This window comes from Lentinus tigrinus (assembly GCF_003813185.1).
Source record: "Lentinus tigrinus ALCF2SS1-7 unplaced genomic scaffold L226scaffold_7, whole genome shotgun sequence".
NCBI lineage: Eukaryota > Fungi > Basidiomycota > Agaricomycetes > Polyporales > Polyporaceae > Lentinus > Lentinus tigrinus.
Window position 1 is genome coordinate 1 of NW_027137916.1, and position 26,357 is coordinate 26,357.

The 26,357-nt window shown below is 57.4% G+C and overlaps 8 protein-coding genes across 8 annotated transcripts; 5 read left to right on the forward strand and 3 right to left on the reverse strand.

The window, feature by feature from the left end:
* Positions 1 to 433: 433 nt before the first annotated feature.
* On the forward strand, positions 434 to 4,286 carry L226DRAFT_611194 (uncharacterized protein; the record flags this gene model as incomplete). The annotated part of the gene is made up of 18 exons (XM_067686248.1): positions 434 to 499; positions 550 to 732; positions 783 to 891; positions 951 to 1,123; positions 1,193 to 1,299; positions 1,362 to 1,539; positions 1,602 to 1,828; positions 1,896 to 2,038; positions 2,096 to 2,152; positions 2,208 to 2,281; positions 2,332 to 2,393; positions 2,459 to 2,585; positions 2,666 to 2,821; positions 2,888 to 2,933; positions 2,990 to 3,052; positions 3,116 to 3,281; positions 3,356 to 3,394; positions 3,462 to 4,286. 18 exons carry the CDS (start codon positions 434 to 436, stop codon positions 4,057 to 4,059), a joined length of 2,574 nt encoding a protein of 857 aa, XP_067537320.1. The 3' UTR covers positions 4,060 to 4,286.
* A 603-nt stretch (positions 4,287 to 4,889) lies between these two features.
* Positions 4,890 to 6,355, forward strand: L226DRAFT_349668 (uncharacterized protein). The gene has a single exon (XM_067674138.1). The coding sequence runs from the start codon at positions 5,388 to 5,390 to the stop codon at positions 6,126 to 6,128; it is 741 nt and encodes a 246-aa protein (XP_067537321.1). The 5' UTR covers positions 4,890 to 5,387; the 3' UTR covers positions 6,129 to 6,355.
* Positions 6,356 to 8,821: 2,466 nt separating this feature from the next.
* On the forward strand, positions 8,822 to 11,412 carry L226DRAFT_611195 (uncharacterized protein). The gene is made up of 3 exons (XM_067686249.1): positions 8,822 to 8,911; positions 8,967 to 9,624; positions 9,681 to 11,412. The coding sequence occupies exons 2-3, from the start codon at positions 9,272 to 9,274 to the stop codon at positions 11,188 to 11,190; spliced, it is 1,863 nt and encodes a 620-aa protein (XP_067537322.1). The 5' UTR covers positions 8,822 to 8,911; positions 8,967 to 9,271; the 3' UTR covers positions 11,191 to 11,412.
* An 875-nt stretch (positions 11,413 to 12,287) lies between these two features.
* L226DRAFT_544401 (beta-1,3-glucanase) lies at positions 12,288 to 15,881 on the reverse strand (the record flags this gene model as incomplete). The annotated part of the gene is made up of 20 exons (XM_067682272.1): positions 12,288 to 12,488; positions 12,612 to 12,637; positions 12,725 to 12,854; positions 12,947 to 13,023; positions 13,097 to 13,330; positions 13,400 to 13,495; positions 13,551 to 13,634; positions 13,687 to 13,831; positions 13,893 to 14,369; positions 14,427 to 14,486; positions 14,596 to 14,693; positions 14,750 to 14,766; positions 14,816 to 14,837; positions 14,905 to 15,053; positions 15,106 to 15,142; positions 15,201 to 15,316; positions 15,368 to 15,400; positions 15,457 to 15,507; positions 15,562 to 15,611; positions 15,678 to 15,881. 20 exons carry the CDS (start codon positions 15,879 to 15,881, stop codon positions 12,288 to 12,290), a joined length of 2,307 nt encoding a protein of 768 aa, XP_067537323.1.
* Positions 15,882 to 18,344: 2,463 nt separating this feature from the next.
* L226DRAFT_569012 (uncharacterized protein) lies at positions 18,345 to 18,731 on the forward strand (the record flags this gene model as incomplete). The annotated part of the gene is made up of 3 exons (XM_067684240.1): positions 18,345 to 18,398; positions 18,468 to 18,617; positions 18,678 to 18,731. The coding sequence occupies 3 exons, from the start codon at positions 18,345 to 18,347 to the stop codon at positions 18,729 to 18,731; spliced, it is 258 nt and encodes an 85-aa protein (XP_067537324.1).
* Positions 18,732 to 19,857: 1,126 nt separating this feature from the next.
* On the forward strand, positions 19,858 to 21,191 carry L226DRAFT_504609 (Rds1 protein; the record flags this gene model as incomplete). The annotated part of the gene is made up of 6 exons (XM_067677994.1): positions 19,858 to 20,001; positions 20,053 to 20,227; positions 20,281 to 20,357; positions 20,414 to 20,683; positions 20,745 to 20,918; positions 20,979 to 21,191. 6 exons carry the CDS (start codon positions 19,858 to 19,860, stop codon positions 21,189 to 21,191), a joined length of 1,053 nt encoding a protein of 350 aa, XP_067537325.1.
* A 388-nt stretch (positions 21,192 to 21,579) lies between these two features.
* L226DRAFT_459224 (alpha/beta-hydrolase) lies at positions 21,580 to 23,382 on the reverse strand (the record flags this gene model as incomplete). Its single annotated transcript, XM_067675501.1, has 3 exons — positions 21,580 to 22,617; positions 22,686 to 23,234; positions 23,296 to 23,382. 3 exons carry the CDS (start codon positions 23,380 to 23,382, stop codon positions 21,580 to 21,582), a joined length of 1,674 nt encoding a protein of 557 aa, XP_067537326.1.
* Positions 23,383 to 23,759: 377 nt separating this feature from the next.
* On the reverse strand, positions 23,760 to 25,719 carry L226DRAFT_349881 (uncharacterized protein). Its single transcript, XM_067674139.1, has 6 exons — positions 25,545 to 25,719; positions 25,107 to 25,485; positions 24,971 to 25,054; positions 24,564 to 24,917; positions 24,074 to 24,506; positions 23,760 to 24,010 (listed from the first exon to the last, which is right to left on the reverse strand). Exons 1-6 carry the CDS (start codon positions 25,564 to 25,566, stop codon positions 23,963 to 23,965), a joined length of 1,320 nt encoding a protein of 439 aa, XP_067537327.1. The 5' UTR covers positions 25,567 to 25,719; the 3' UTR covers positions 23,760 to 23,962.
* Positions 25,720 to 26,357: the final 638 nt, after the last annotated feature.

Below are 26,357 nucleotides of genomic sequence, written 5' to 3' on the forward strand. Positions count from 1 at the left end.
TACAAGGAAGGCGGGTTCAAGGGGATTCTCATGCTGCATGCATCTGATTATGTATAAGTCTGGTTGCTGACTGTGCTGCGCTCATGCCTGCCGCAGTCTGCATGTCATTTCTGTAGCGCGCACTAGTACACCACCAGTCTTCTGTCTCGCGCGCAGAATCTGCCTTTCTAACACTGGCGTTATCGCTTTCTGACTGTTGCTATTCGTTCATGAGTGACCATTAGCCCGCACTTAGTTGGATTATAGAGTCTGAGTATCATTATTGAATCGTGAGTGCCGAGGCCTATCTAATTTAGCGCTAATACTCGCGGGGAGTTTTCCCTGATGATGGTTCTACATCGCGACTCTTATTCTTCCTGTCACAGTATGCGCCCAACAAACCTTCTTCCCTCAGGCAGCCGTTCCTTTAGCTATTCGCTCTCCGCATTTCAGCATGTGGTACAATTGCCCCGCTGACACCCAGCCCCTATCAAACTCCTGGCTCGAGTTCTGGAATGGGGTGTGTTCTTCACTACTTGCCCACCCCTACGGTGCTGACACCCAGTGTAGGCGACTATTAGTTGGGGTGGCAATATCAGAGTGGATGGACTCACATATGCATGGATGGGCCAATATAACCTCCAGAACAGTACCGCAAATGTTACGGACATCAAGATCACCCCGACACGATCCATTTTCACCATGCAAGCAGGGCCGATGAACGTCACAGTCACTTTCCTGACTCCGATCGAGGTAAATACTCGCTCCTAGGCCATGTGCAAGGCTAACACTGGTGCCAATAGCCCTCAGACTGGGTCAACCAGTCGACTCCATTCTCCTACATCTCCGTAGAAGCGCAATCTCTAGACGGGGCGGCGCATCTAGTACAATTTTATACCGAGCTCTCATCCGGTAAGGACAGCCTAACGTATCGACTATGTTCCTCGTTCCTTGACCTCAGTGGTCCGTAGAGTTCGTCACCGGGATCAGGCCTCAGGGAGATCAGGGCGGCGGCCTCGTTAGCTGGCAAAGCTCCCGTACTGCGACGAGCATCTATCACCAGACTGAGCCCGAGCAACCCCAGCCATACGCCGAAGTCGCCGACCAGGCGGAAGATGGAAAGGGGTACCTTGCGACGACGTTGGTGAGCATTTTCTGTTACCGGCACGGAGTATCGTTAGCATGCCGAAATTGATGTGGCGGCCATTTGCAGAGACCTGGCCTTACATGGGCGATCAGCAGGGACACACAACATCCATTTATAAACTTCGGCAACTTGTCGAATGCGGAGGACTCGACGACATCTGGCCCATTGGGGAAGTAAGTACAGTCCAGGACATGGATGATGCGTACCGACGGTGACCCCTACAACAACTGTCTAGGCCATGGTATGACGTCGCGTTCGCAGTGGACCTCGGCAACATCCAATCTACGCCATCCCCAGTAACCTGGGCAATTGGCTACGTCCGTGATCCCGTCGTACAATACAGTACGAGCTCCGGTACTATAGAGTTACGCCGTCCATACTGGACAACGCGGTACTCCGACATTGATACGCTGGTGAGCGCGCTCCAACTTCATCTGTCGATCTTCTTCCGTTGACGTCTTGATATCTCCTCCAGATCGATGCCTTTCTGGCCGACTATCCCGCTGCGCTCAGAAGGGCCATTGCGTTCGACGAGAAAGTCATGGGCGACGCCTCAAAGATCTCGTCTGAATATGTAGACCTCATCTCCCTCGTAGCTCGCCAAGTGATGGGTGGCCTAGACATCACAGTCGGGCCTGGCGATGTTACAGACGCATCGGATGTCAAGATTTTCATGAAGGACATCGGATCCTCTGAGTCTCAGTGCGTGATACATCCCGTCATGGTGTCGGGGCAAAGTCCTGCTTGCTGACTGTGCCTGCTGCTCAAGGCGGGTGAACCCCGTAGAGCGCATGTTCGCCGCCTTCCCGGCTTATCTGTACCTGAATGCGTCCCTCGGAGGAGCGTTGCTCGCTCCTCTTCTAGATCATCAGTCTAACCAATCCGCACTGCCGTATGCAGCGCAAGACATAGGTAAGTCACGCGAAACTCGCATTTTATCGGAGAGTCCTGAGAATGAACGCCGCACAGGAACTACCTACCCGAACGTCACGGGTACTCACGGGCCGCACTCGCAAGGCGTCGAGCGTAAGTAACCCCACAACTCAAGGTGCTTAAATACTAACTGCAGCCATTACCGTAGAGTCCGGCAACATGCTGGTCATGATGTATGCGCATGCGCGGGTCTCCGGCGACGGGTCACTCCTGGCCCAATATGTATGTTTCACGCCAAGTTGACTATGGTGTCCCTCTCACATTCTCTACAGTACAGCACAGCAAAGCGTTGGGCGGACTATCTAGTCAGCAACGCGTTGACTCCGTCCAACCAGTGCGTTGCGAGTTTCACTGGGCACCTTGCACACGTACCTGGTACCGTACTCACCAATCCTGCAGGGACACAGCCGATGGCGAGAGTAACGCCAACTTGACGAACCTTGCAATCAAAGGCATCATCGGCGTGAAAGCCATGGCGGAGATCAGTCGTGCCGTCCAGGAGGACTCCGACGCCGAGTACTACGACGTATGTTGCATCCTACGCGGTGACGTATCCTCCTGCTCTATCATCTCATCGTCGCACAATTTCTGTTTTTGTGTCTGCAGAGCCAGGCTAATAGCCTTTCAAGCTCGTGGCTCTCCCTCGCGCAGTCAAGCGATCAGCAGCATCTATTGGGCCAATACGGAGACCAGTCTTCATGGGCGATGATGTACAACGTATACGCTGACCTCCTACTCCAGACGAACTTGGTATCCAGAGATGTGAGTCGAGTTGCATCTGCCCCGGACCACGCGGTTTGGCCATCTGAACAATCGTGATATCTCTAGGTTCTGGCCAAGCAGACCGCATACTACCAGACATTGCTCCAAACGGGTGCGGAGGCTCGAAACTCGCCATGTTGTGAATATAGTCTCATTTCTGTTTTCCAGAGGCCTCCCCTTTGGGCCTCCCGATCGACTACGTGAGCGCTCTGTCCAAGACCGCGAGTACCGGTACGCTCTTCCGTTTACCTCAGCTCCGCAACGCTAACCTGAATCTCCTGACCTACGTATCAGCCTGGACCCTGCTCACGTCCGCCACAGTCACGGACGACGGGGTCCGCGACCAGCTGATACAGTACGCCTGGGACAGGGCCGCCACGAACAAGACCACAGGCAAGTACCCGGACGTCTACGATGCTGATACCGGTGACCGTGTGAGCAGCGGTGGCGGAGTCGCCGGGTAAGTAAGCTGCAACTGGCATTCCACCTCGCGCTCAGCTGTTGACTAATACTTGGTTTACATTTCCTATGTAGCCCAGCTCTCGGTGCCATGTTCGCGCACCTAGCGTTAAAGTAAGTGGCTCTCATCCAGGTATGAGTACGAAGCCGAGCCGCTGATGCTGACTCGGCCTATCCACAGCGTTCCCAACACGACAATAGTCGTGCCGTCTGCAGGAACTTCGCGCCCGAACGGGGCTGGGACAGGAAACAAGTCAAAGTCTCACGTCGGCGCGATCGCAGGCGGCGTAGTAGGGGGAGTCGTGCTCCTCGCCCTCATAGCAGGAGCCGGTACCCTCATATACTGCAAGAAACGGCGTGGTGGCCGCTCGCAGCGTTCCCTATCCCCCCACCGCCGACACAAGGAAGAGGAAGGATCCCTCGACCTTACCCTACCCTACCCTTTCGAAGGCGACACGGACGCTTCTGGCGGAGGCACCCCACCTCCTTTCGTCGGGGTACGCAGCTCGAAGGCGGCGCGCGAGCGCGAACTCGAGCGCGAACGCGAACGTGCCCGCTTGATGCATCAACACGACCGTAACATGTCTTCACTTTCCCCTCTATCTGAGGCGGGTCATTCCATTCCATCCTCGGAGCAGATCTCCACCGGGGCGAGCTCGCTGCCGAGTGCGTTCTTGACGGGGCTGAGGTCTGAGGTGGAGCATCTGCGGAGGCTGGTGCAGGGCTTGCGCGAGGACAGGATGCAGCCCCCGCCCGAGTACAGCAGTACTACTGACTAACTGGACTAGCTTCCGCCGGACTCGGAGATGGACCATTTGGACTCCTCTGTGTGGCTTTCAATCGTATCGGTCTGTACATTGTAGATTAGTCTTCTCGGGGGAGTCTGTGAGTACCTAGTAGTATCCGGACATGATCGTGGTGGGACCAACGAAGGAGCTGGCCCTCTCGCCGTTTCGTCGAGCACTGACCTCTGTATTGTTACGTATATGGCATGAACAGTACTGGTATGCTCATTGTCCAACTCGTACCACGGTGTACGTACGGACCCCCGAATCTTCGCCTCAAATACGCAACTTTTCAGACCTTCGGTACTCAAAGTTGGGCAAGGTGGTCATTCCGAGGGTCGATCCCGCGTAACGGCGGGCGGCCCGGCGCTCCTAACATGCCCGCGCGGCTGAGACTCGGAGGGGGTTAGGGCTACTCCCAGCCCTCCTCCCACCTGGTCAGCCCACAAACGAGTGAAACACAGAGCCTCTGCCGTCTCTAATGGCCGGATCCCCTGGACGCCTGAAACGGAGGCAGACATAGGTCGAGACATCACACTCCTCACTACTCTCCTGAAGGATGTATGCCACGGCAAATCTACGGTCTTGGAGGCTAAGGCCTAAGGGGTCGTATTCCTCCGAATTGAGCCGGGCTCTATCGCTGCGACAGTCGTCACCTCGCAGAACACCTCCATCCAGCACAGCTCCAATATACACGGGTCTCTCCCGTTGATGTGGACGGGATCTCGCTAAGTATGAGTACTGGATCCTCACTCGCTTGCTGAACTCTTCAGAGATAAGAATGGACTGCGGTGAGTACTAAGTACTAGACTCCAATCCCCGAGTTTCCGTCCTTTTCGAGAATATAGTAGCTGATGTGAAGTTCAGCGACGAGGAGTTTGAGGTCCACGCCAGCCATGTCATGTCATGTCCATCATCGCGTATACTCCCCCGGACGACTTGGAGATGGAAGGTCTTTGCCCTCACGTTATACGATCTCACGGTTGCAAAGTGGAACCAATCTGTGGCCGCAGTATCCTCTTGCGGCTCTGCAGGACTACTAGTACTATGCGACGCAAATCGCAACTGCTGCCCAGGGTTCGTCTCCGCCGCCTGGTCCTCAAGCTTCAAGAACCATCCTCACCAACCGTTGCCGCCCAAGAACCAAACCCACCGACGACCGCCCCAAGAATCGTCCCTGTCGACCTCGACCCTCTCGCCCAAAAGTCGCAGGATTTCTTTCACGCGACCAGTTGCTCATGCCTCAGGACTTCTCCCTCTTACCATTACGCTCTGGTGACGGACAGCGTGCGAATTAGAATGACTGTAAGTACTAGTAGAAGATGATACGATACACACGTCCCAGTGGTGTCTATCATCGCGACCACTCGGAGTCGATAGTATCCAGGACAATCGCATCGACGCGATCGAACGTGGCCCGCCCTGCGCAGTGCCTGTTTGAGCCTCGGAGCCTAGGTGACAAGGTTCAACCTCGGATCGCGAAGCCTGCTCCGCCTCAATCAACGTTCGCTGGCAAGGGGTACCGATGCCGCGTCGAGTCGTCGCCCGAGCAGGGAGTGCCTTTGTCTGCCCCGGCCCACTCACGTGGTGAGGCCTGTATTACTACATGCAATGTGGATGGCGACAACACAGGCGGGAGCCGAGAGGGGACAATGAGTGACTCTCGGCAGCTCCAAGTACAATATGTAGAGCCGGGAAGGGGAAGTCCGCCACCGCAATCGAACTCGAACCCCCCAGCTGAGCCAAGCCCACCGACCTGCTGCCTGGCAGCTGCAGCAGACACCGACACCGACACCGTGACGGCAGCTGCGAGCACGCCTGGGAGTCGTGACCTTCTCCTTCTCACCGAAGGCTTCTCCCATCGCCAAGGCGTAGGGTGCCGCGGCGGCTTCCGCCCTTCCCAGCACTGCGGACTCCGACTCCGGAGAGATGACATGCCAGGCTCAGGCGGAGGGCGGAGGATGCGCGAGGCTCGAGCGTTGGGAGCTGGCAGCGTGGCTGGCCGACCTGACAGTGGGAGGAGGCAGTGGCACTTCCCATGTCGAGGTGGGCAATGCCTCTGAGAGAAAGCCCAAGAGTGAGATCCGCGCCAATGTTCGTGCTCGGCGTGCGCAGGGCGTCTTGCATCTTGCTATGGGTGGCACACGACAGTCTCGCGCACCGGGAGAGCGAGGGCGATGACGACTCCGTGCCGTATTGGGATATTGGGATGTCGAATGCCAGATGGCATGGGCAGCAACGAGGGGCACACGGATTAAGTACTAACGGACACGGTGGCCCCCTGAAGCCCTGACGGGGTATCTGCACTAAGAACTTCGCGTGCGAGTTTGGCAGTGGTAGTGTATACGTATACAGTTGGGTAGGTTCGCGGTCGACGTATGTAGGCTCCTCAGCTGGGCCTCAGGCCTCAGATCTGAGAAGCCGCGACAGGAGACAGGAGACTGCCCAAGAGTTGCGATCCGCGCCAATTCTCGTGCTCGGCGTACGTGTGCGGCCCTTCTTGCAACCGTCTGCGCTCATGCATTCGCGTTCGCGTTCAATGAGGAACGCCAACTGGTCGCGGACGAGTACTACAGAGCTTAGCAGACAGGCCACGCTCTTGAAGTGCAAGCGCAAGAGCTGCAGCTGCCTAGGAACGCGAATTCGGCCGCGGTGCGAGCGGCGGCCCGGGCGGGTACGAGCAAGCCTGTAGGCAGTTGCGTGGTTTGTGCGGGAGGATGGACGGCGGCGTCAGTCGGTCGATTGAGACTAGCTATAGTAGTAGTACCGTGCCCGTGTGCGAACTCCGACGATCTTCTCCCATTCTCCGGACGGCCGTGGACGACGGAGCACCCATAGACGCGGGAGCACACACTCGGTGCGCAGAGGCGAGGTGAAGCAGGCTGCCAGATCTATAGAGGCAACTCGCACATGGACGGCGTCCGTCCGTTCGCGCGGTTTGACGGGTGTGTTCAAACCTTCCACGATCGAGACTGTCAGATGGCAGAGACCGCGGCTGGTGGACCGCAGTATGTACGTGCGCGCGGTGCCCAAGTCCGAGTTCGGAGTCAACGCTATATGTACGGGAGGAAACGGACGACACGGACGAACGACGATTCAAAATTCAGAAGAGGCCTCGATTGCGGGTCTGGGTGCGCCGCGTGGCGCGCCGCGGTGCTCAGGTGCTCAGAATAGGTCAACCGTCACCGCGGCCGGGCTGTTGCGGACGACTGCAGATTGCAGACTCGGGAGTGAGTGGACGAGGCGAGGCCGCCTGTTCCATGTGCAGCAGGACCTCGATTCCGGGATGCCTGTGCATTGCGCGCGGTGTGTGTACGGAACGCCTGAGATTGGGGGGTGATCGCGGACGTCTTCCGTTGAGGTTGCTGTGAGAGACTTGGTCGGATAGCGTCGCGGACCCTCGGGCTACCGGGAGACGGATATTGTCCAGCAGACGCGAGTCGATCGAGGCCTGGGAGTGGAGTGAGACTGGGGTAAGTAGACGGGCTTCTTCTCTATGAGAAGTCGGATAACTCACCGGAGGAGGGCTTCCACGTCCCGATCGCCTGTGCGTCTTGGACGACCGGGCTGTCGTTACTTGCTGATGGGGTTCGATGGGAGGAATATTGCACGCGCGTGCCACCCACCTTCACGACACCTGCCTATCCTGGCGCAACAAGCTCAAGAGTTCAGAACAAACGTTGGGCGGACACAGATGCAGATGCGGCCACGCCACTGGATAGATGGATAAAGGGAAACATCGGGCTCGGATGCGAGGGCGAGGGAGGTTCTTTATCCAGATGCTGCCTCATGCCCGGGAACAAGCACAGGAGCAAGGCGTCGCGGAGGAGAATCTGACCATCGCGATTTCCATCGTGGCCGCATTGCCAAGCCAGGCCGCTTGCCCCGCGCCGAAAGGCTGCCACAACAAGCCGTTCATTCAGTTCATTCGAGCGGGACAGCTGATAGATGGATGGCACAATAGAGCGAAGCAGGCGGGAGGGCGACGGGCGTGGCGCCTGCCGTGTCGAACGAGGGTGTCGCCTTGTGTGTTGGTCGCCGTCCCTGCGGCGTGTATCACCCGGGCGTGTTAGGTTTATTGTGAAACGGGGACCGTGCTGGTGGTTGCAAGCAGCTGCGGGATGCAGGCGTTGTCTTGTTGTGACGTCGTCTGACGCAGGGTGTTGGGCGAGCTGAATTCGCCATATAGCGCATGGAGCGTTGCGGATGCAGATGAGCTCAGCGCCCTTTGTGACGTCACCAGTCACTGGTCACTAGTCACTCTCGAGGGGCCTGTATTCAATGGACGATAGTACACTAGTACAGATAAAAGAACATATCTATGTACGCGTACCAGACCGACCGATATCCCGGGTTCTCCCGCAGGAGTTGACCACCACCGACGCGTCGCGGACGATGCGTCGAGTGGGCCGGGGCCGCGGGCGGAGCCAGACGCGGCGGGACGAAACAACGAAACTGGAACGTAAGCAAAAGGAAACGGTCGTTGGCTCTCGCTGGCTTGTCGACGCGCAGATCTTCCTGATGCGGGCGACGAGCACGAATTCTGCGCGACCGGGAAGCGTCCGCGTCGGAAAATGAGAGAAAGCCGGCGATTGGTGTGATCCGGACAATGCTGATAGCCACAGTAGCTGCGACCGCGCGAGGGTGCAGACGCTGCAGCAGCAGGGCGCCACCGGGAGTGCGGCCTCGCGAGTGGCGGAGCAAGCGTGGGAATTCCCTCCGTCTTATAGCGTCCCGAGAATTTTGCAGCCGTCAAGGGTCCTCCCTCTCCCCGTCGCCCGCTGCTCTCTCGCAACGCCTCCTCTCGCGGTCTTCCCTCAATCTATATGATATTCTCCTCTCCCTGGTGCGTCGAGCTCTGCCCTTGTCCCCCGTCGTTTGCTAATGCTCGTCGTTCATAGCGCTCCACATCTGACATCCAACATTCACTTCGGACCGCTTGGACTCCCTCTCGTCGACACAGACCGCCCCCCTTAGGACTTCCTGCGCGACATCTCCCACAACCGGCATTAATTCCATCCATCCATATGGGCTAAATTCGTCTACACTTGCTGTCGGATCCAGGTCGCCTGCTCCGCAACACACAGTATTCAGCACACCCTTGGCCTCACACGACCATAGACATATAGACACTTTATTCACCGCATACCTCTCCCATCACACACACACACCTCTTCGGATTACGCGACCTCATTCCGCATCCGCAATGTACACTCTCAAGCCGACCGCCCTCTTCCGCCCCTCCAGCCGCCCCACCTCTCCTGCCCCCGTTCCCCGCCAGGAGTCCCCTGCGCCTGCTGATCGGGCCCGCCCTTTGTCCAAGCTTACCCTCTCCAACTTCCGGCGACCCTCGCCTTCCCCTGCTGCAACTCAGGCTCCCCCAAACTCGACCGTCGTCCAAGACGGCTCGTTCATGGAAGTCCTCAGCTTGAAGCTCAGCGAGGCCGTCTCCAAAGCCCTCGCCCAGCCCCCTGGCCCTGGAGCTCCTGGAGAACTGCTCGCCGGCAGGCGGCCTTTGCCCACTGGCCGCGGACGCACGCTCGGCTCCTTGATTGTCTCGTGAGTAACCGTCGTTCTGCCACTCGTTTCATGACTTAACCTGTCGACTGCTGCAGCGAGGTCAAGGCGTCCAAAGAGAACACCCATCTCTATCGTGCGGTCATTCGCACCCTTCACCGTCCCCTTTCGGTGTTACAGATGAACCTGTCCAACATGCTCATCCCGCTCATCTCCTCTCCGGCATTCCACACCCCTGCCGCACCCACGCCACAGGAACCCAACCTCAATGCGACGCAGCTACACGCGGTGGCCCTCGCTACCTTTGCTGGAGAGCTGTTGGAGTCCTTCGACGAAATGAGATTGGGCGTAGATGCCGACACCAGAGGTGAGAACCTCAAGACCATCCGCGAGAGCCTCGTCTCCATCGTCAAGCGCGTCGTCGACCCCCTCCTCAACGGCATCAAGGCAGAGCTCATGCCTCTCATCGAGGGGCTGGAGACTGTACCCGCACCCCCTGCACCCAGTAGCACCGCTGGCAAGACCTCAGGGGCGATCAAGTCCCCTGTGCCTCACCCATCCATCATGTCTCTCCAGACTCTGATTCCCATCCACGCCCGCGCCCTGTCACGCATCGTTGCCTCCGCCTACGCAGAGAGCGCGCTCGCCTCCCTAGTCATCTCGCTAGTCTGGCGTGGCATGGTGGCGCTGTCGCACCGGCCGTCGCCCGTTTCGTCCCCGCCAGCATCGCCCGCCGCAGGCACGGCGACCCTCAAGCCGAAAGACTCGAAGAAGAGCCTCACGAGCCCTCCGGGGACCCCGCCCCCGAGCCGGTTCACCCTCAAGCTTCCCCAGTCGCGGCCCCCGAGCCCGCCGTCGCCTGCCGCCCCGCGCGGGCCCACCGTCGCGGCGGACGCGCGCGCGCTGTACAACCTCTTCGCGCTGCTCCCGCGCCCGTCGGGCGATAAGGCGCAGACGCGGCTCGCGCGCGAGGTCGTCGACGAGGCGTTTGACGGGCTCAGCGCGCTCATCGCCCTCCTGGAGTCTATCCAGGTGCACTCGCCCGCCGCTGCGACTGCCGCAGCCGCCTCCGCCGTCATGGTGCGCTCTTCGTCCTCCGCTTCCGCCTCCGCCCCTCTCTCTGGCGCCACCTACAACAACACCTACCACAACAACACCACCAACGTAGGCGCGAGTCCGAAGGTGACGCCGGTGGCGGAGCTGGAGGCGGACCTCGACCTGCTCACGGCGGATATCCCGATCGTGGTCGCGCTGCCGCTGCTGCTGCGGACGTACGTGCCCTCTGCGCGGAGCGTGCCTGCGATCCTGGGGTACGCGGAGGCGGAGTATCGCAAGGAGTGTCTGAGCGGGTTCGGGCGCGCGGAGGAGTGCGGGCTCGCGGTGGGGGAGCGGGTGTTGAAGGTGCTCCGGGGGCAACAGGGGCAGGAGGGGCAAGGGGCGCAAGGGGCGCAAGGGCAGATGGGTGGGGAGGCGGAGAGAGAGGTCGTGCTGAGGTGGTTGGAGAAGGAGGTGGAGGCGGCGAGGGAGGAGAGGGCGGGTGAGGGCGATGGGGATGGGGATGGGGATGGGGATGTAAACGCAAATGCGGAGGGGGAGATCAGGCATTGACTATATGGCCGTCGATGGGAATGCGTTAGCGTTAACGTTAATGGTGTTGTCGGAGGTGCAGATGAAGGCGGAGGAGACTGGCGTCCGTATTGCGTCTGGTTGGTAACGTCGTATCATTATTTTTATGGGCACACTCTATGTGTGGATGTGTGCTTGTGTGTTCAGTGTTGGAGGAAGACCCGCGCTCGGCAGGAAGACCCAATATCACTGCAGCTACAGGGTACAAGCATCTATTTGGTCGACCATCTACAACTTGAAGCCCGCCCAGGAAAGCGGTACACCTCGACGACGTGTTGTGTTTTTCATTTTATCTTCTGGTGCGTCACGGTATGTATGCGCCGGCTGTACTTCCCATGCCATCCTTCGCGTTCATGAGGACACAGTGCATGTGCATGTGCATGTGTCCCGTTGACATTCGAGTCGCTCGCATGGATCCTGCAGATGCTGCATAGTACATACCAGTGATTTCCGACTTCACATTTCGTGATGACTGATGACCTCCAGTGCTACCAGCCCGAACCCCTCAGAGGCACTATTATTCACTAGCTATTAGCTATTAGCTACTAACAACTCAGCAATCCGAGTCCCCGCCTGGTGTCGTTCCGGGGACATGCCAATTCTCATGTCCGAGTCGCAGCCTGCGATCTCCAAGGTGCATTTATATTGTCGTCGTCCAAGGTGGCGTTCAATGCGTGCCAACTTTGAAGAGAAGAGACGTCGTCAACCGGTCGCCATGATGTGCTCAGCAAGTCGAGCGCAAGTGTTCATTGAATATTCATAGTACGAGTATACAGTATGTTTCGAAGGTCTCCCCTTGCTCTCCTCTCCTCACCTTACCTCTCCTCACCTCTCCTCACCTCTCCTCACCTCACCTCACCTCACCTCACCTCACCTCTCCTCACCTCACCTCACCTCACCTCTCCTCTCCTCACCCGAGTCACCTACACCGAGAGAGCGCTCCAGTCACACCCCTCGTCCTATCTAACCCATTCCCCACTCCCCATTCCATCGTTGCAATGCTATTCCCAAGGCCCGCAACGCGCGCCGTTCGACCCACCCAGCTGCAGCCAACGCCCCGCCCTCCTCCGCAGCTTGCATCACGCGCGCGTCCACGCGGAGAGCGTCTGCGCGAACCCGTTCCTGTTCGCCGAGTTCGGGACGACGCCCTGGCCGTTGACGCTGAGCATGTACTGCGAGGCGACGGTGGAGAGCAGGTAGATCGCGATGGAGGAGGACGCGTCGATGTCCACGTTCTGCTGCTGGCAGTTGAACGTGTTCAGGCAGTCTTGGGCGTAGTTCTGTACAGCGTCCGAGTCGGGCAAAGTGGGCGAAAGGACGGATAGGCAGACGGATAGACAGAGAAGTCGAGGAAGTCAGCTGTGTGCATGGACGGACGGAACTAGATAGACGAGGCTGCGCACCTGGAAGAAGCTGTAAAGACCGGCACCTGCACGCGTTCGTTCAAGTTGGGTGGTGGATGGTGGATGGTCAGGTGTGTGGAGAGGGAGGAAGAGGACTCTGGAGGGGAACGTACCGAAGACGAGGATGTTCTGCGAGTTGCTGACGGTGAGTGCCCAAGCTGCGCCCGGCCCGAGCGCGGGGTCCTTGTACGCCGAGTTGGGGATAAACGGCGCAGGCGGGACGGGGTTCGGCTGGAAGTACGGCTGCGGGAGGATGGAGAAATACCAGAACGTGAGCATGAAGGCAGAGTCGTGAATCCGTACAGCAGCAGCAGCAGCAAGCGACTCGGACGTACCGTCTCAGTCTGAATGAGACCCATGTAGTGGTTGGCGGCGTTGACGAGGTAGTACTGGTATATAATGTTGTGCTCGCCTGGCGCCTCATTAGCGTTCTGTCACCCAGAGTTGGGAGGTGGGAGGTTGGGGGGGTGGGGGGTAGTACTCACTCGCCGTGCCGATCATCCAGACGGGCCCTTGGGACTCGGACATGATGCCGCGGCCGGTGTAGATGTCGATCTGCGGGCCCGAGTCCAAGTCGTGGTCGGCCGTCCAGACCCAGAGGCCCTCAAGGTACGCGCTGGATTGCGGCGTGAGGTGCAGGGCCATGAATGCCGCGAAGCAGTTGTTCCCGCCCGCGCCGGACGTGGGGCATTGGCCGGCTTGGAGGTTCGTGCCGGCCTCTGTTGGATTGTTTCAGCGAGGTGCGTGGGGGACAGAAATAGAAGCGTGCGAGGATGACGGTGACGTACTTCCGCCGAGGATGATGTGGGTGTCCCAAGTTCCGGCTGCGCCTTGCTGGCCTGCCGGATCGTGCACGTTCCACTCGACGACAATCGCGCCGGCAGCTGCACACGTCTGGTCAGCCTGCTTCGCAACGTAGCGTTGCAATGGGGAAGGTACCTGGTCCGCGAGTTGAGAAGATCATGTCGGTGATCTCGAGGACACCAGTGGATCCTGCTGTTCCAGCCTTGATGACAGGACGAGCTTGAAGAAAGTCAATACAGGAGAGTTGTCCTACTAGTGTCCAGCGACATACGGTTGTTGTAGTCAAAGAACTGGTTGCCAGTGCCGAGGATGGTCGCCCAGGCCTCTCCGACGATCTGGGTGCCAGCCGGGATGGTGATAGTGTTCGTGACGACGTAGACACCGGCGTCGAAGAATATGATCTTGCAACCGGACCACTACACGTCCAGTGCCGTCCCGTCAGCACCAAGCACCCAATAGAACCAGTCGAACACCAACCTGGTTCAGCACCGCCTGGATGGCAGCAGTATCGTCCGTCTGGCCGTCACCGCGCGCACCCGCCGACTTGACGCTGATGAACTGGTCGGGCGTGTAGTCCTGGTACTGAGGGTGCGTCTTCCCAAATATCCTCCCGGACGAGTCCAGCAGGCTCGAGGCCTTGTTGATGTTGGGAATGCTCGACTGGATGAAGCGGCCGGTGGGGTTCGTGCCGGTGTAGACGTTGCCCTGCGCCCAGGAGTTGATCGTCGTCGTGCCCCCAGCCAGGAGGACAGCGCCACCCGTGACGCCGACGGCGGTCGGGACGTTGTTGAGCTTGATGTTGTTGAGCACGAGGGCGCCGTGGAGAGCGCCGTTGCTCGGGGAGGTGTTGCGGACGAAGATGGGCGTGTTGGTTACGACCGCGTCGATGATCGCTTCGCCGCCTGTGCCCTGCTGGTCTTGCGTGGTGCCGCCGTTGTGGAAGTCGAAGCCGACCTGAACGACGTGGCGATGAGGCACGAGGGTGCGAAGATGTACTTATGAGGGGCATACCTGACAGTTGTTGATAGTGACGCCCTGGAAGGTCCATCCCCAGTTCCAGTTCATGTAGACCTAGATGTCCAAGTTTTGGCTCGGGCGGTGATGTCGAAGATGAAACAATGATACTCACACCTACCAATCCAATATATCAGCGTGAACGAGCACCAAAGAGGCAAAAAACCGACATACCAGTGTTGGCGTTGTTGATGGTAATGTTGCGAACGGTGAACTGTTGGTTGCCGACCCACATGCCAAAGTTGCCTCCATTGAAGACAAGGTCTACGGCTCAAGACAGTCAGGTCAATCCAAGGAGGACGTGATCCGCAGTTACTCACCGCCCATGTAGCCACCGCTAGTGCTATGTCAGCAACATTCTCGGAGTCCAGGATCGTATGACGTACCTTCCGTTCTCCATCCAGATACCTATCGATATGCGCATCAGAAGATTAGACTGGCATCTATGGAAACTCGCTCGCAGACTACGACGAACCTTGGTGAGCATTGCCGGGAGTGGTTGGCATGTGGAAGACGATGTTCGTCAAGGAGGTCGCTTGCGAGACCTGCCAGTGGATGCCGGTACCCGTCGCCGCTGTAGGCATGCGAGTCGTGTCGAGTACGAAGTTGCGGATAGCATGGTAGCTGTTAATGGTGTCAGTTGGAGCGTCAATTAGTCCCTTGCGTAGTGACTCACAAGTTGTTCTGGTTGACGTACCAACCAGGGTCCGCATCTAGTAAGTATACAGTCAGCTCAGTCGTGTCGAGTACCTTATCAGTCCGTCAACGTACCAATGATGGCGATACCCTGGAAGTTGCTGCTGGCAAGGAGAGTAGGCATATGTTTGGCATCTCCAATGAGCTGGGTATAGTAGTACGAGACGACAGGGCTCGAAACGAGGTAAGTTCTATAGGGACAGTCAATACGCTATCTCCTTCTAGTCCGACGGAATGCTCACCCTTGGGGGAAGTAGACCACAGCAGGAGTGACACTGCACGATGACGATGAGACTCAAGTAGGCCGGCGCACGTGACCTGCAATGCTCACGTCGACTGTCCACAGCCATTACCGCAACGATTGCCTGAAGAGATGGCAGCACTAATCGAGCATTAGCTCCGAGGATCGAACAGAACTAGTTTAGGCTCCACCCACTTAATCGCCGCGGTATCGTCCGTGACACCGTCGCCCTTGGCGCCGAAATCCTGGAAGTCCACAAGAAGGAATCAACTATCCGGCGGGAGGGAGACTAGAGTTCTGGAAGCACAAACCTTTACGTTGCGGAAGACCTGGTATCCGCCAGGGTTGCTACTGAAAGGCGCACTTCCTCGGTGCTGGATCTGCTCCATCCAAAAGGGCGCGCTGGCAGCAGCAGTCCCTTTGGTGACCGGCGCGGAGCATGAAGTGCCCAGGCCGGCGACGAAGGTCACCAGACTGAACAGAGAGAACAAAGGCAGTAGGACAAGAAGACGCATCGCGAGGTGGAAGACCGGACAGTTAGGACAGCTGAAGAACGAGCAGCAGCTGCCGTCCCCCTCAGCTCTCGGGGCTCTTTATACATTCCTCTGTCGAAGTCAAGACGCGTCAGCCTAGGTTCACAGCGAGCGGATTGGCCACCGAAGAACGTACTCGCTTTGGCACGTCCGGGCCTCCGACCTCGGATAAACGATGACATGTCGTGGACGCCGCTTCCGCAAAGGTGTGCTTGCGTGTAATCGAGGTGGGCATCTCGCATATAAGGCAGGCACGAAGACATCATGCATGCTTCTGCTGAGCAAAGTGCAGACCGCATGATGAGTCCCAGTGAGATATGTCGAGCGGAGGAGGGGGTCGCATGGCACGCGGGAGCGCGTTGCACCGTGGTAGTCGCGCGTCTCACGTGCGCGTGTCAGCATGATCCGCGTGATGCGCCCACTTCGACAACCCTTGAGCCGCGAGGGAAGGCTGGGACATCGTCAGAACGGGCTCGATGGGGCACAGTACTGGCAGATTTGCAGCCATTGCCGCTTGGTCACGACCAGCTGAGACGGTTCGAATATAGCGGACATGAACATCGGCACATCGTGGTAAGGTACCGATGCCTTCATAGTGATCATGGGTGCCCGAACGACATGGCCACGCGCATGCATCCTCGTGTGCCGTTCGCGAGAATGGACCCGGTTGCAGACCCATCTGTGTGTGCCAGTCGGACACAGCCCCAGCTCCACGACACTCGACTGCATGCTAGTAGTGCTCATGAGTGGGGGATCAGCGATGACGAATCTGTACGCACTTCGTTTTATAAGAACCCGCTCGTCGGGTTCGTTAGGGTTATCCTCGTCACAACTGCGCCGCCGAGGTTCTTGTGGCACTTCGGTTGGGATGCGGAAGCACTCAGACCCGTAGTTGATACTGCACGAGGGTCGTGATGGAGTGAGGTAAAGGGAGTCGACCCTTCGCCTTCTTCCTGATGTTGTCTCCGGTCAGAATTATAGTGTAATGGACGGATTACTCACGCGAAGCAGCGGTAATATTGAGAACCGTGAACGCTCAAATGTCGGATGGTTGCCATACATCGATATCTAGACCCAGAAAGTTGTTATAGCTCTTCCAAGGACCGGCAGAACTTGACCAGTTGCCGACGTGAGCCGAGCGAGTTGTGAGTTCATGAATGAGCTCACCTCGTGGTTTGAGTGACGTGCAAACGAAGGAAGTCTGCCAGGACAATATAGGGCCCGAATCGATCATCCGTGGCCAGGTGGTCGCTGGCAGCGAAGGGCCATGAGCTGCAGGTACCTGGGAGGATTCCAGGTCTCAACTGAGCCACATTGTCCACTTCCTCGTGACTTGCTGGCAACGTCAGAAAGAGCACAGATTATCGGACACGACACCTGTCATTGTCAGTTTGCAGCGTGTGCGTCTTGGCCGTGAAGACTCGAAGGTATCTCGACTGACCGAACAGTAGGAAGGAGCCCGCTTGCAGTCAGTGCCTGAGTACATGACATCGGTATCCGATCGCGGCCAGTGTGGCACATCCGGTTATAATCACCGAAACCTCGTGACCATGTCAGGTAGCCTCAACAGCGTCACTGGTCGGTAGCTTGCGGATGCACCAGGAAGAGACGCGATAGAACATAAAATATGGTATAGTTGTGTCGCATACTTGAAGGTAAGAGGACTTGTTGCATCACATTGAACAGAACCAACGCAAGTATCTCGCGTTTTGTCATTTGCTGAGAGGGATAGAGTTGTACTGGAGCACCTGATAATTCCGCTCGAGTACAATCAGCAAGTTGCGACACCCACAGGAAGCCATTTGTCATACACATAGATAATTAACACTCTGCGCTCACCACGGATAGTCGATAGAGACTCACGGGAGGTAGGTCTAGGTCATGGATCGTGGTGACGTGGTGGTCGTATCGTGGAAAGCCGTCCTGCACCGAAAAGGCAACTCAGACGCCTGGGACTACCGGGCGTCTGTCGGCCCCACTGAGGCTTGTCCTCCGACATCCCATGGCCAGCAAACGAGCAAAGCATTCGGGAGGCACAGCATCAAGGTTGGTTTTTTTTATCCAACGAAGCTCGCATCATTGTTTGTATTGTCTAAATCATCATTCTGGAGGCAACCCCCGCCTAGTTGTGTCTGCAAGTAGAGGAGCGTGACATCGGAAAGAAAAGCAGTGGTATATTAGAGCAAGAAGCATACCGCAGCTTTTACCAAGAGACCTATGTACGCCCGTTCGGCGGTAGCTTCGGTGTTGACGACGACGCGTCCATGACGCGGGACCCCAAGGGCCCCCGCAGTACGTCATCTCGGCCTTGTGTTGAAGCGTGCACCACCACACCGCCCAGTATATATATATGCAGGTCGACTTCCAGGGTCAACTAAATCACGCCTTTTCTCTGTCATCTACACACTCATCTCTTAATTTCACTACCACCTCACGATTGTCATCATGTCCGACACCGGCCGCCAGAGCTTCACCGACAAGGCTACCGCCACCCTGAAGGTGCGCTTCCTCCATTTTGTCCTATCATTGTGCGATATCGGACTTTGTATTGACGGCGTCCCGTTCTAGCCTGACTCTGAGAAGTCGACCACCGAGCACTTCGGCGACAAGTTCAAGGGCAAGTCCGATTCCGCTGCGTCCAGCATGCAGCCCCAGAGCCAGAAGTCGACCTCCCAGAAGGTCGGCGACGCCTTCAGCTCCAACTCCAACGAGACCCAGGTATGCATCCACGTTGGTGGTCTCGCATTAGTATCATATGCTCACGCAAACTGATATCAGCCCTCGATGACCCAGAAGGCAAAGAATGCCATGGGCATGGGCGACAGCCACTAAGCGGGTCCATCTAAGAAACGGAATGGGAATTATGGAATGCATTTATATGTAATAACTGAACCATACCCTGAGTAGTCATCGTTTGAGCAATCGTTTGAACGCGACGCCTGGTGTTACGGACAGTAAGGATTGCCAATAATAAAGCTTAAGGTGGTGGAGATAGCCTTGAGTGCAGACCGACGAAAAATAGTGGAGCACATCTGAATGCTCATTCCTTGCACATTGTACCCTAGTGAACTTCTCGAGGTCTCGAATGGCGTGCATGGGCGGCCCCACGGCAATATTAATTGAATATATTGCACTGCATGTAGCGCGAGCCGCAGTCCGTATGGAATTTCTTCCACAGACCCTCATACGTTCCAATTCCATTACCAAGCTTTCGAGCAGGCGTAACGTACAGTGCGATAGCTATGACTGATTCGCAGTAAAGGCCACCGCGCCGGGTCAGCGCTGCCTCGGGTATCTCGGAAGCTGTTTGAAGGACGCATTAGGAAACATTGACGCCCAGACCTCCCGAAAAGGGGTCTTCCCAGCACTGTTCGGCGTTTGCACCCTTCCCAATTCCCAACTGACGGCATGCACTTGATCCAGAGCTCCGTAGTAAATACAGATTCGGAGGTAAGTGGCTAGTATCATGTCTTATAGAAGCTCCCGAAATAACCGATAAGGCGCTCAGTGTCTACCTCCTTCAATCGGAGCTTGGTCAAGTTCCTCCTCTTTTGGCACCATTCCGACCGGACACGTTGGAACACAATATTCGGCCGTACTAAAGCCCCCCTCGGCATTACACATACGCTTCCGCTGGATCCGGCCCACTTCGCAGCATGAGCAGCGCGGATATGACGTTGCACCTTCCGCCCATCTCGCCGGCATCTATGGATGCAGCCCCACCAGTGGTCTGAATTGAAACGCTGAACCTCCGCGGGATCTTCCGGCAGAGTTTATGCTGGCCAATCTAGGGTTCTCCTGACGCAAGTGCTTCCGTCATCCAGCGGCAGAGTGTTCTGCTGCGAAAGAAACGTGCCCCCTCGCGCTCACAGGGTTGCTCTGACAAAGATATGCATAGGGCGGCCGGGGCGCGTATATAGGGCGCAGCATGAATGGTCTCTGAGTACCACATCCTGCCATGTTCCCTCTCACAGCTACCATTGTGCTTGCGGCACTCGCGCCAATCGCCCTTGCGGCCCCCTATGTTCCAAAAGGCGGTCTCGGGACGAATTCGACACCACCCGTCTACCACCCCCTGAGCGATTTTGATGTCCAGTCCCTCGTACGTATTCACGATCATCCACCGCAGCCACGATATTGACTTAGATCGCAGAGCTTGGCACTCTACCAAGAGTACATCGAGCTTGACCTGTTCCATTATGGGCTTGCCAAGTTCTCGACCGACGAGTTCGACGCTGCAAACATCACTGCGGAGGATCGATTCCTGCTCGAGTTCATGGCTGACCAAGAGGTCGGCCACGCGAACCTCATCACCAACATCCTCGGACGTCAGTTATATTTTTGTTAACACGCTGACTCTCCTACTGATGGCAAATTATAGCGGACAGCGCGCCCAAGCAGTGCAACTACTCCTATCCCTTTGAGACCGTCCGTGACTTCATCGATTTCTCCCAGAAGGTACGCAAGGAACGTAACAAGTACCGGCTGCATCATGCTGATCTGTTGCACTCCAGCTAACTCGCTTCGGAGAGTCTGGTGTCTACGGCTTCCTCGAGCACCTGGACTCTCGTGCCTCTGCGAACCTCCTTCTCGAGTCGATCGCAACCGAGGGTCGTCAGCAGATGATTTTCCGCCAGTTCGAGGGTCTCTTCCCAATGCCCGTATACTTCATTCCCGGCATTACTCAGAGCATGGCGTGGACGTTGCTCGCGCCATACATCGTGTCCTGCCCAGAGAACAACACTGTTCTCGCGTGGCAGAACTTCCCAGGTCTTAACATCACTGTACGTTTGCCCCCGTTTCACACCGCTGATACTTGCCCTGAGCACTCATCGACATTTGCAGAACAATCCGAATGCGTCGACGCTCATGAGCGACAACTATGCCGCCATCACGCACAACCGCAGCACGCCGCTCTCGCAGCCAGGCAATACGCTCAACCTCACCTGGGAAGCACCCGGCAAGAACGTCGGCCCCAATAACATGTACAACACCTCCACGAACGCCGGTGAAGGAAAGGTTCGTTCAGTCCACTTTTGTATCCAGACCGCAATTTTTGTTGACTTGGCAATTTTGAAGTATGTCGCGTGGATATCGCAGCTCAACACGACGTATACCAACCTTACCGTGCTGAGCAATAACACGGGCTCGACGATCCAACCGGACGAGTCGTTCATTAACGGCACGATGTTTGTCATGATCACGGACGATAACCCGGTTATCACGCCATTCAACGTTTCGATGCTCAACGACCACATCGTTGCTGGCCCCGCCCTCTACCAGTCGGGCTGAAGAAGTGAAAAATCATGACTTGCTGTACCTTCGAGCACTGTATCAGTACCTAGTTTAGACGCACTTCCACGATGAATTGTTTGATCAACTATCTGTTTCCGTGTGCGATGTGTGAGGCTCTGTTTGGGTTATGATCCTCATCCTTGAGGACTTGAGGACTAGGCCCAATGTTCAAATCGCGTATTTCCGGCCAGAGTTATTCTGACGTACCTTCCGTCGTTGATGGCGGGAAATGCTGGCATACACATATTTATTTCTGTGTGTTCATCCAGAGTAAATTGCAATTCCTAGACCCGATAGACATGAATACCACAATAGTGCCAGATTACAAGACCGACGATATGAGTAGACCCAATGATCGAATATGGAGTGAGCTGCTGCAACCTGGTCATAGGCCGCGGCGATACACAGGCAAGTCCTCCGCCAATCCTCTCGACGCCTCCAGCAGCAGGGCATCCTCCGAGCGCAAAGCGTGAAGTCCCTTGGTGTCACGCTTGCCAACAAGCGGAAGCTCGTCAGCATCGCAGATCGTACCCTCCTCCGGGAGAGTGCCCTCCTCAAAGTACCGGCGAACATGCTTGGCGGTGCACAACGACGGCGAGCTGAGCGAGCAATGGCCATACGAGTCCTGCACGAGCAGCCCCGCGCCTCCATACCGCTTCTGCACGGCGCGAGCGTCCGGGAGGGGCGTGACCGGGTCGTACTTGGCAGACACGACCAGGATCGGGTGCGACGTGTTCTTCGCCGCGAGCGGGCCTGTCCACCGCCACTTTGCGCGAACCGGCCACTCTGCGCACTGCATCCAGTAGATGCCCCACATCGGCGCCATGAGGGGCGACTGGCTCTCGAGGCCCTGGTACCACTTCGTGTACTCCGCGAGGTCCCAGGGACGCTTGTCGCCGTCGCCGCAGGCGATGGAGAACGTCGCTTCGTTGTCGGCGCGGAGGGCGGGGTCGGGGCGTTCGTTGCATTTGCATTCGACCGGGCTGACGACGAGGGGCGCGAGCGCGGTGAGCGCGGATGCGTTGTTCGTCTCGATGGCGTGGATCGTGTCTACGACGGAGCCGTACATAGTGAGCGGCTTGTAAGTTGCGTAGAAAAACTGCGAGAGGAGCGCCTTGTGTGTGATTACGAGGGGCGGTTCAGCGAGGGGAACTGAGACCGGATTCGTCTTGACATCTTCGAGGACACGGAAGAATCGTTGACGAATCTTCTCGGGGGACGAGTCGTAGAGCGCGCACTTGGACGGGCCTGCTTGGTGGCAGAAGTCGAAGAGAGCGTCGACGACGCGGTCGACGTCCACGATGTTTGTGTTCCAGAGAGCAGCCTTGTAGTTTTCTGCGTCGTAGACTCCATCCACAATCAAGCGCTTGACCTTATCTGGGTAGATGGCAGCGAAGTACTGCCCGAGAACCGAACCGTAGCTCTGCACGGAACCAACGGGCGTCAATCTCAATGCAATAGTGAGAGACCAGGATGGCGCGGATGACTCACAAAGCCCCAGTACTGTAACTGGTCCTGTCCGAGCATCTGCGAGATCTCCAGCATGTCGCGTGCGACGTTCGGCGTGCTGACGAACCGCCCGATGCCCCACTCGCCGCCGATCCTCTTCTCGCACCGTTGCCCGAGCAGCTTGGTCCGAGCATGGAACACGCCCACAGAGTCGTCGCTCGCATTGAGCAGCTGGTGCCCCTCTTGTGTGTTCCAGATCGCCCGCTCCGAGTCGGTGTTGAAGCACCACGCAAGCGGCGTGGTCATCCCTGTCCCGCGAGGGTCGAACCCGAGCAAGTCGAACGACGGGCCGACGACGTTCGCGATGTTCTTTCCTGCGCGCCCCACGAACTCGGTGCCGGAGCCTCCGGGTCCGCCTGGGTTGAGGAAGATGGTGCCGCGGTAGTTCTCTTTGTCCGTCGCGGGGATCATGCGGATGGCGATGGCGGTGGTGGGTCCGTCGGGGGTGTCGTAATCGAAGGGGCGGAGGAGACGCGCGCACTTCTGCCCCGAGTAGCAGGGCACCCATGTGAGCTCCCTCTTGGGCTCAAGCTGTTCAGATCACATGTTAGCTTTGCGCTTGCTGCTCAATATCAGAGAGATTGTTACTTACAGCGTACCAGTTGAAATCATCGGTCTCGGGAGCGTTCGCTGGCCCATCTTCGGCAACGGGAGGAAGATCGACCACCTTAGGACCCATGAAGCCATAGTACTTGACACCGAACAGCACGAGCACCTGTGCGGCGAGAGCGATGATGAAGACAATGTTCGCTCGCCGATTGCCGGGCCATGTCCAACCGCTGCTTGATGGTTGGAGCCGTTCGAGTACCAGCAACGAACGAGGGCGGGGCACTCGAACTGCCTTGCTGTCCATGGCAGATGGTGGAGAGAGGCGGCGGGCTCAGGGGCTGCTGCGAACTGCGGGGACGCAGGTAGATCTTATATATGATCATGACCGTCGGCGCTGATGGAGGTGACTTACCGCTTACTTACCCCGCGTGGCTGTGCCAACATATAAGTTGTGAAGAGCAGGTGAAAGTGTCAATTGAAACACTCTAGCAAGCGAACCGAGGCTCGCAAAAGGCAAGAGCTTGCGAGCGTGACCAATGGACAGCAGGTAATGTCCTTGGCCAGTGTGAGAACGAGGCCGTCGCCGTCACGAATCTCGACATAACGCAACTAGGCTAGGCTATTTGCTTTATGCATTGCACACTATTCACACACTTCTCCCTTCTTGTGTAGCGAGACCATGGTACATCAACGTGAGTGCGCGACGACGTTCAGACATCGAGATGGAGCTCCGGAGGTCTGGTAGGACGAGCGGGGCCCTGAAACGAACACAAGTCAAAGTAAGTTGCCCAGCAGCTGCGACTCTGGCGTGAGGAACGTACCGTCTTCAAAGAAACATTCGTTCCGCTTTCGCTCACCAAGGTCGCCGTCTCGGTATACGAACTTCCGCTATCGCGGAATGTGCTAGAGGGTAAAAGCTCGGAGCCCCTTGTTCTCGTGACCGCCGGACTAGGTGCCTGTGCCATAGCAGGTGGCGACCGAGCGAGGTACTGGTCGCGCGTCGGGTTCCCAGGGCCAGAGTCGTTACCATATCCGCCGAAGAAGTATGATCCCCGCGTATCCGGGTTCTGGAGCGGCAAGACGGGTGAGGGAAGGGCGACCTCAGCGTGCCTGCGGGCTTTGGCACGCCTGCGGCGCAGGAAGAGCAAGATGAGGGCGACCAGGACAAGCAGTCCAACAGCTACGCCAATAGCAATGCCTACGATGGCGCCCGTGGGCAGACCATGCTGCGCCTTAGTCGTCCCCGCAATCGGACTGAAGGCACGAAGTGAGATCATCAGGGGATCTGTGGGACCGCAGCGAAGGACTCACGAATTCCCGGCGCTCTGTGCTTGGCTGATCGTCGGTGAGAGAAAGTTGGCGGTCGAGCTTGCGCTCTGAGATTGCGATAGCGACGAGCTTGACGGAGGTGCAGCGCCCGCACTGGCGTTCGGTCGCGCGTTGGGCTGCGTGGTTGCTTGTGAACTGGTCTGCCCGCTGCCCTGTGAGGACTGGTCGCCCGGCTGTGCGTTAGGCTGCGCGTTGGGTTGGGCTGTTGGCTGCGCAGCGAGTTGTACACTAGTTGAGGAGGCTGCAGGAGCACTGGTCGCGGACGAAGGACTCAAGGAGGATGAGGATGTAGCTTGGTCAGAGGCCTTGCCATTTGAACCATCTATCTTGCCGTTTCTAAAGCCATAGAGTCAGTACAGGTGGATGCATGATCAGAGGGAACTACTCACGGGTTGGCAGATATCCGCGCAACACTTTGTGAGCTCGAACTCGCGGATGCAGTCTGGGTTCCACTCGACGCAGACGAGCCACTACTGGACGAGCCATTAGGATCGGAGCCAAGTTGCGATTGGAATGTGGACGTACATCGGTTGCTGCTCCGTCGTCTCATACATGATGGCGTCAATGTCCACCAAACCGCCTCCAGCTGCCATGAGCACCACTTCATGCTTCCCATCCGCCAAGCCCGACGACCCTCCCAGGACCTGTCCAAACTGCGGCTGATCGGACGTAGCGTTCGCATATAGCATGACTTGACTGTCCAGCATCAAGATGTACTGTCCATAGTCGGGCTTCGTCGCGCCGTACACCCAGAACCCGGTGCCGCTGAATGAGAACTTGGCTGTTGCACCCTCGGATTGCGCGCTGCTGAACGTCGAATCCCCGTACGACTGTGCACCGCTCCCTGATGTGTGTGCCCATGCGTCCGCGGGCTCATAGAGAACGAGAGGAGAGGCGTCGTCAACTTGACACGACGTCAGTCTGCAGTGCTTCTCTGCTGACATGATCCGAAGAAGCACTCACCAGTAACATTGGAAGCCGCCATCAAGGCCGGCGAAATAGCGCAAGAAAGGAGGAGAGAACGAAGAAAAGGGCCCTGCCCCAGCGAAGAAAGCGAAGAGGTGGACGCAGGAGGTGGTCAAAGACTCACGCAGGGGTCAGGAGAAAGAAGACCGCGCTGAATCTGTAGCATCATGTCTTACAGTCTGGCTGGGCAGCATGGGCGGCCTGTGATGATGGTAACATACGCCGTTGCACTGCTCCGGTTCGTACCTAGCTCTTGCCGGCTGTTGTCAGCGTCGTAGGGGCTATCCAATCAGGGCCGCCAGTAAGACAGCGATGGTGGTGACGATCATCCACTTCGGTGCACAGCGTGATAGGTGCGGCTAAAGCCCAAGGTCGACACGGAACAAAGTCTGGAGATCGGAGCGCCAGGCCGCCAGGTTTTTAAGAGGCAGCGCCCTGGGATCTGGGTACACAACGACTAGGGCATCCTTACCTGCAGCGATTGAAGGGCATTGATCTTGATACAGCTTGACAATCCGGCGTCGTAAAGACACTTCCACAGATCGCGTTCAACGACGTTGGCATCTTCGTCCAAAGGAATGCAACCTCATGCGGAATTTCACCCCAAATTCTGAGACATGAGGACGACTCGCAGAGGCGAAGGATGAGCGTGTGCGCATGGATTATATACAGACATGACGGTGGTGGAAGGAAGGTGTAATGTCACTGCACAGTTAGTACTTGCCGCTCGTCGTCCGAGGCTCGATCAAATTTCGGTTCGCATCAACCGCCTTTGATGCGCTCCTCCCAATCTGTCTTTGATGCGCCTTT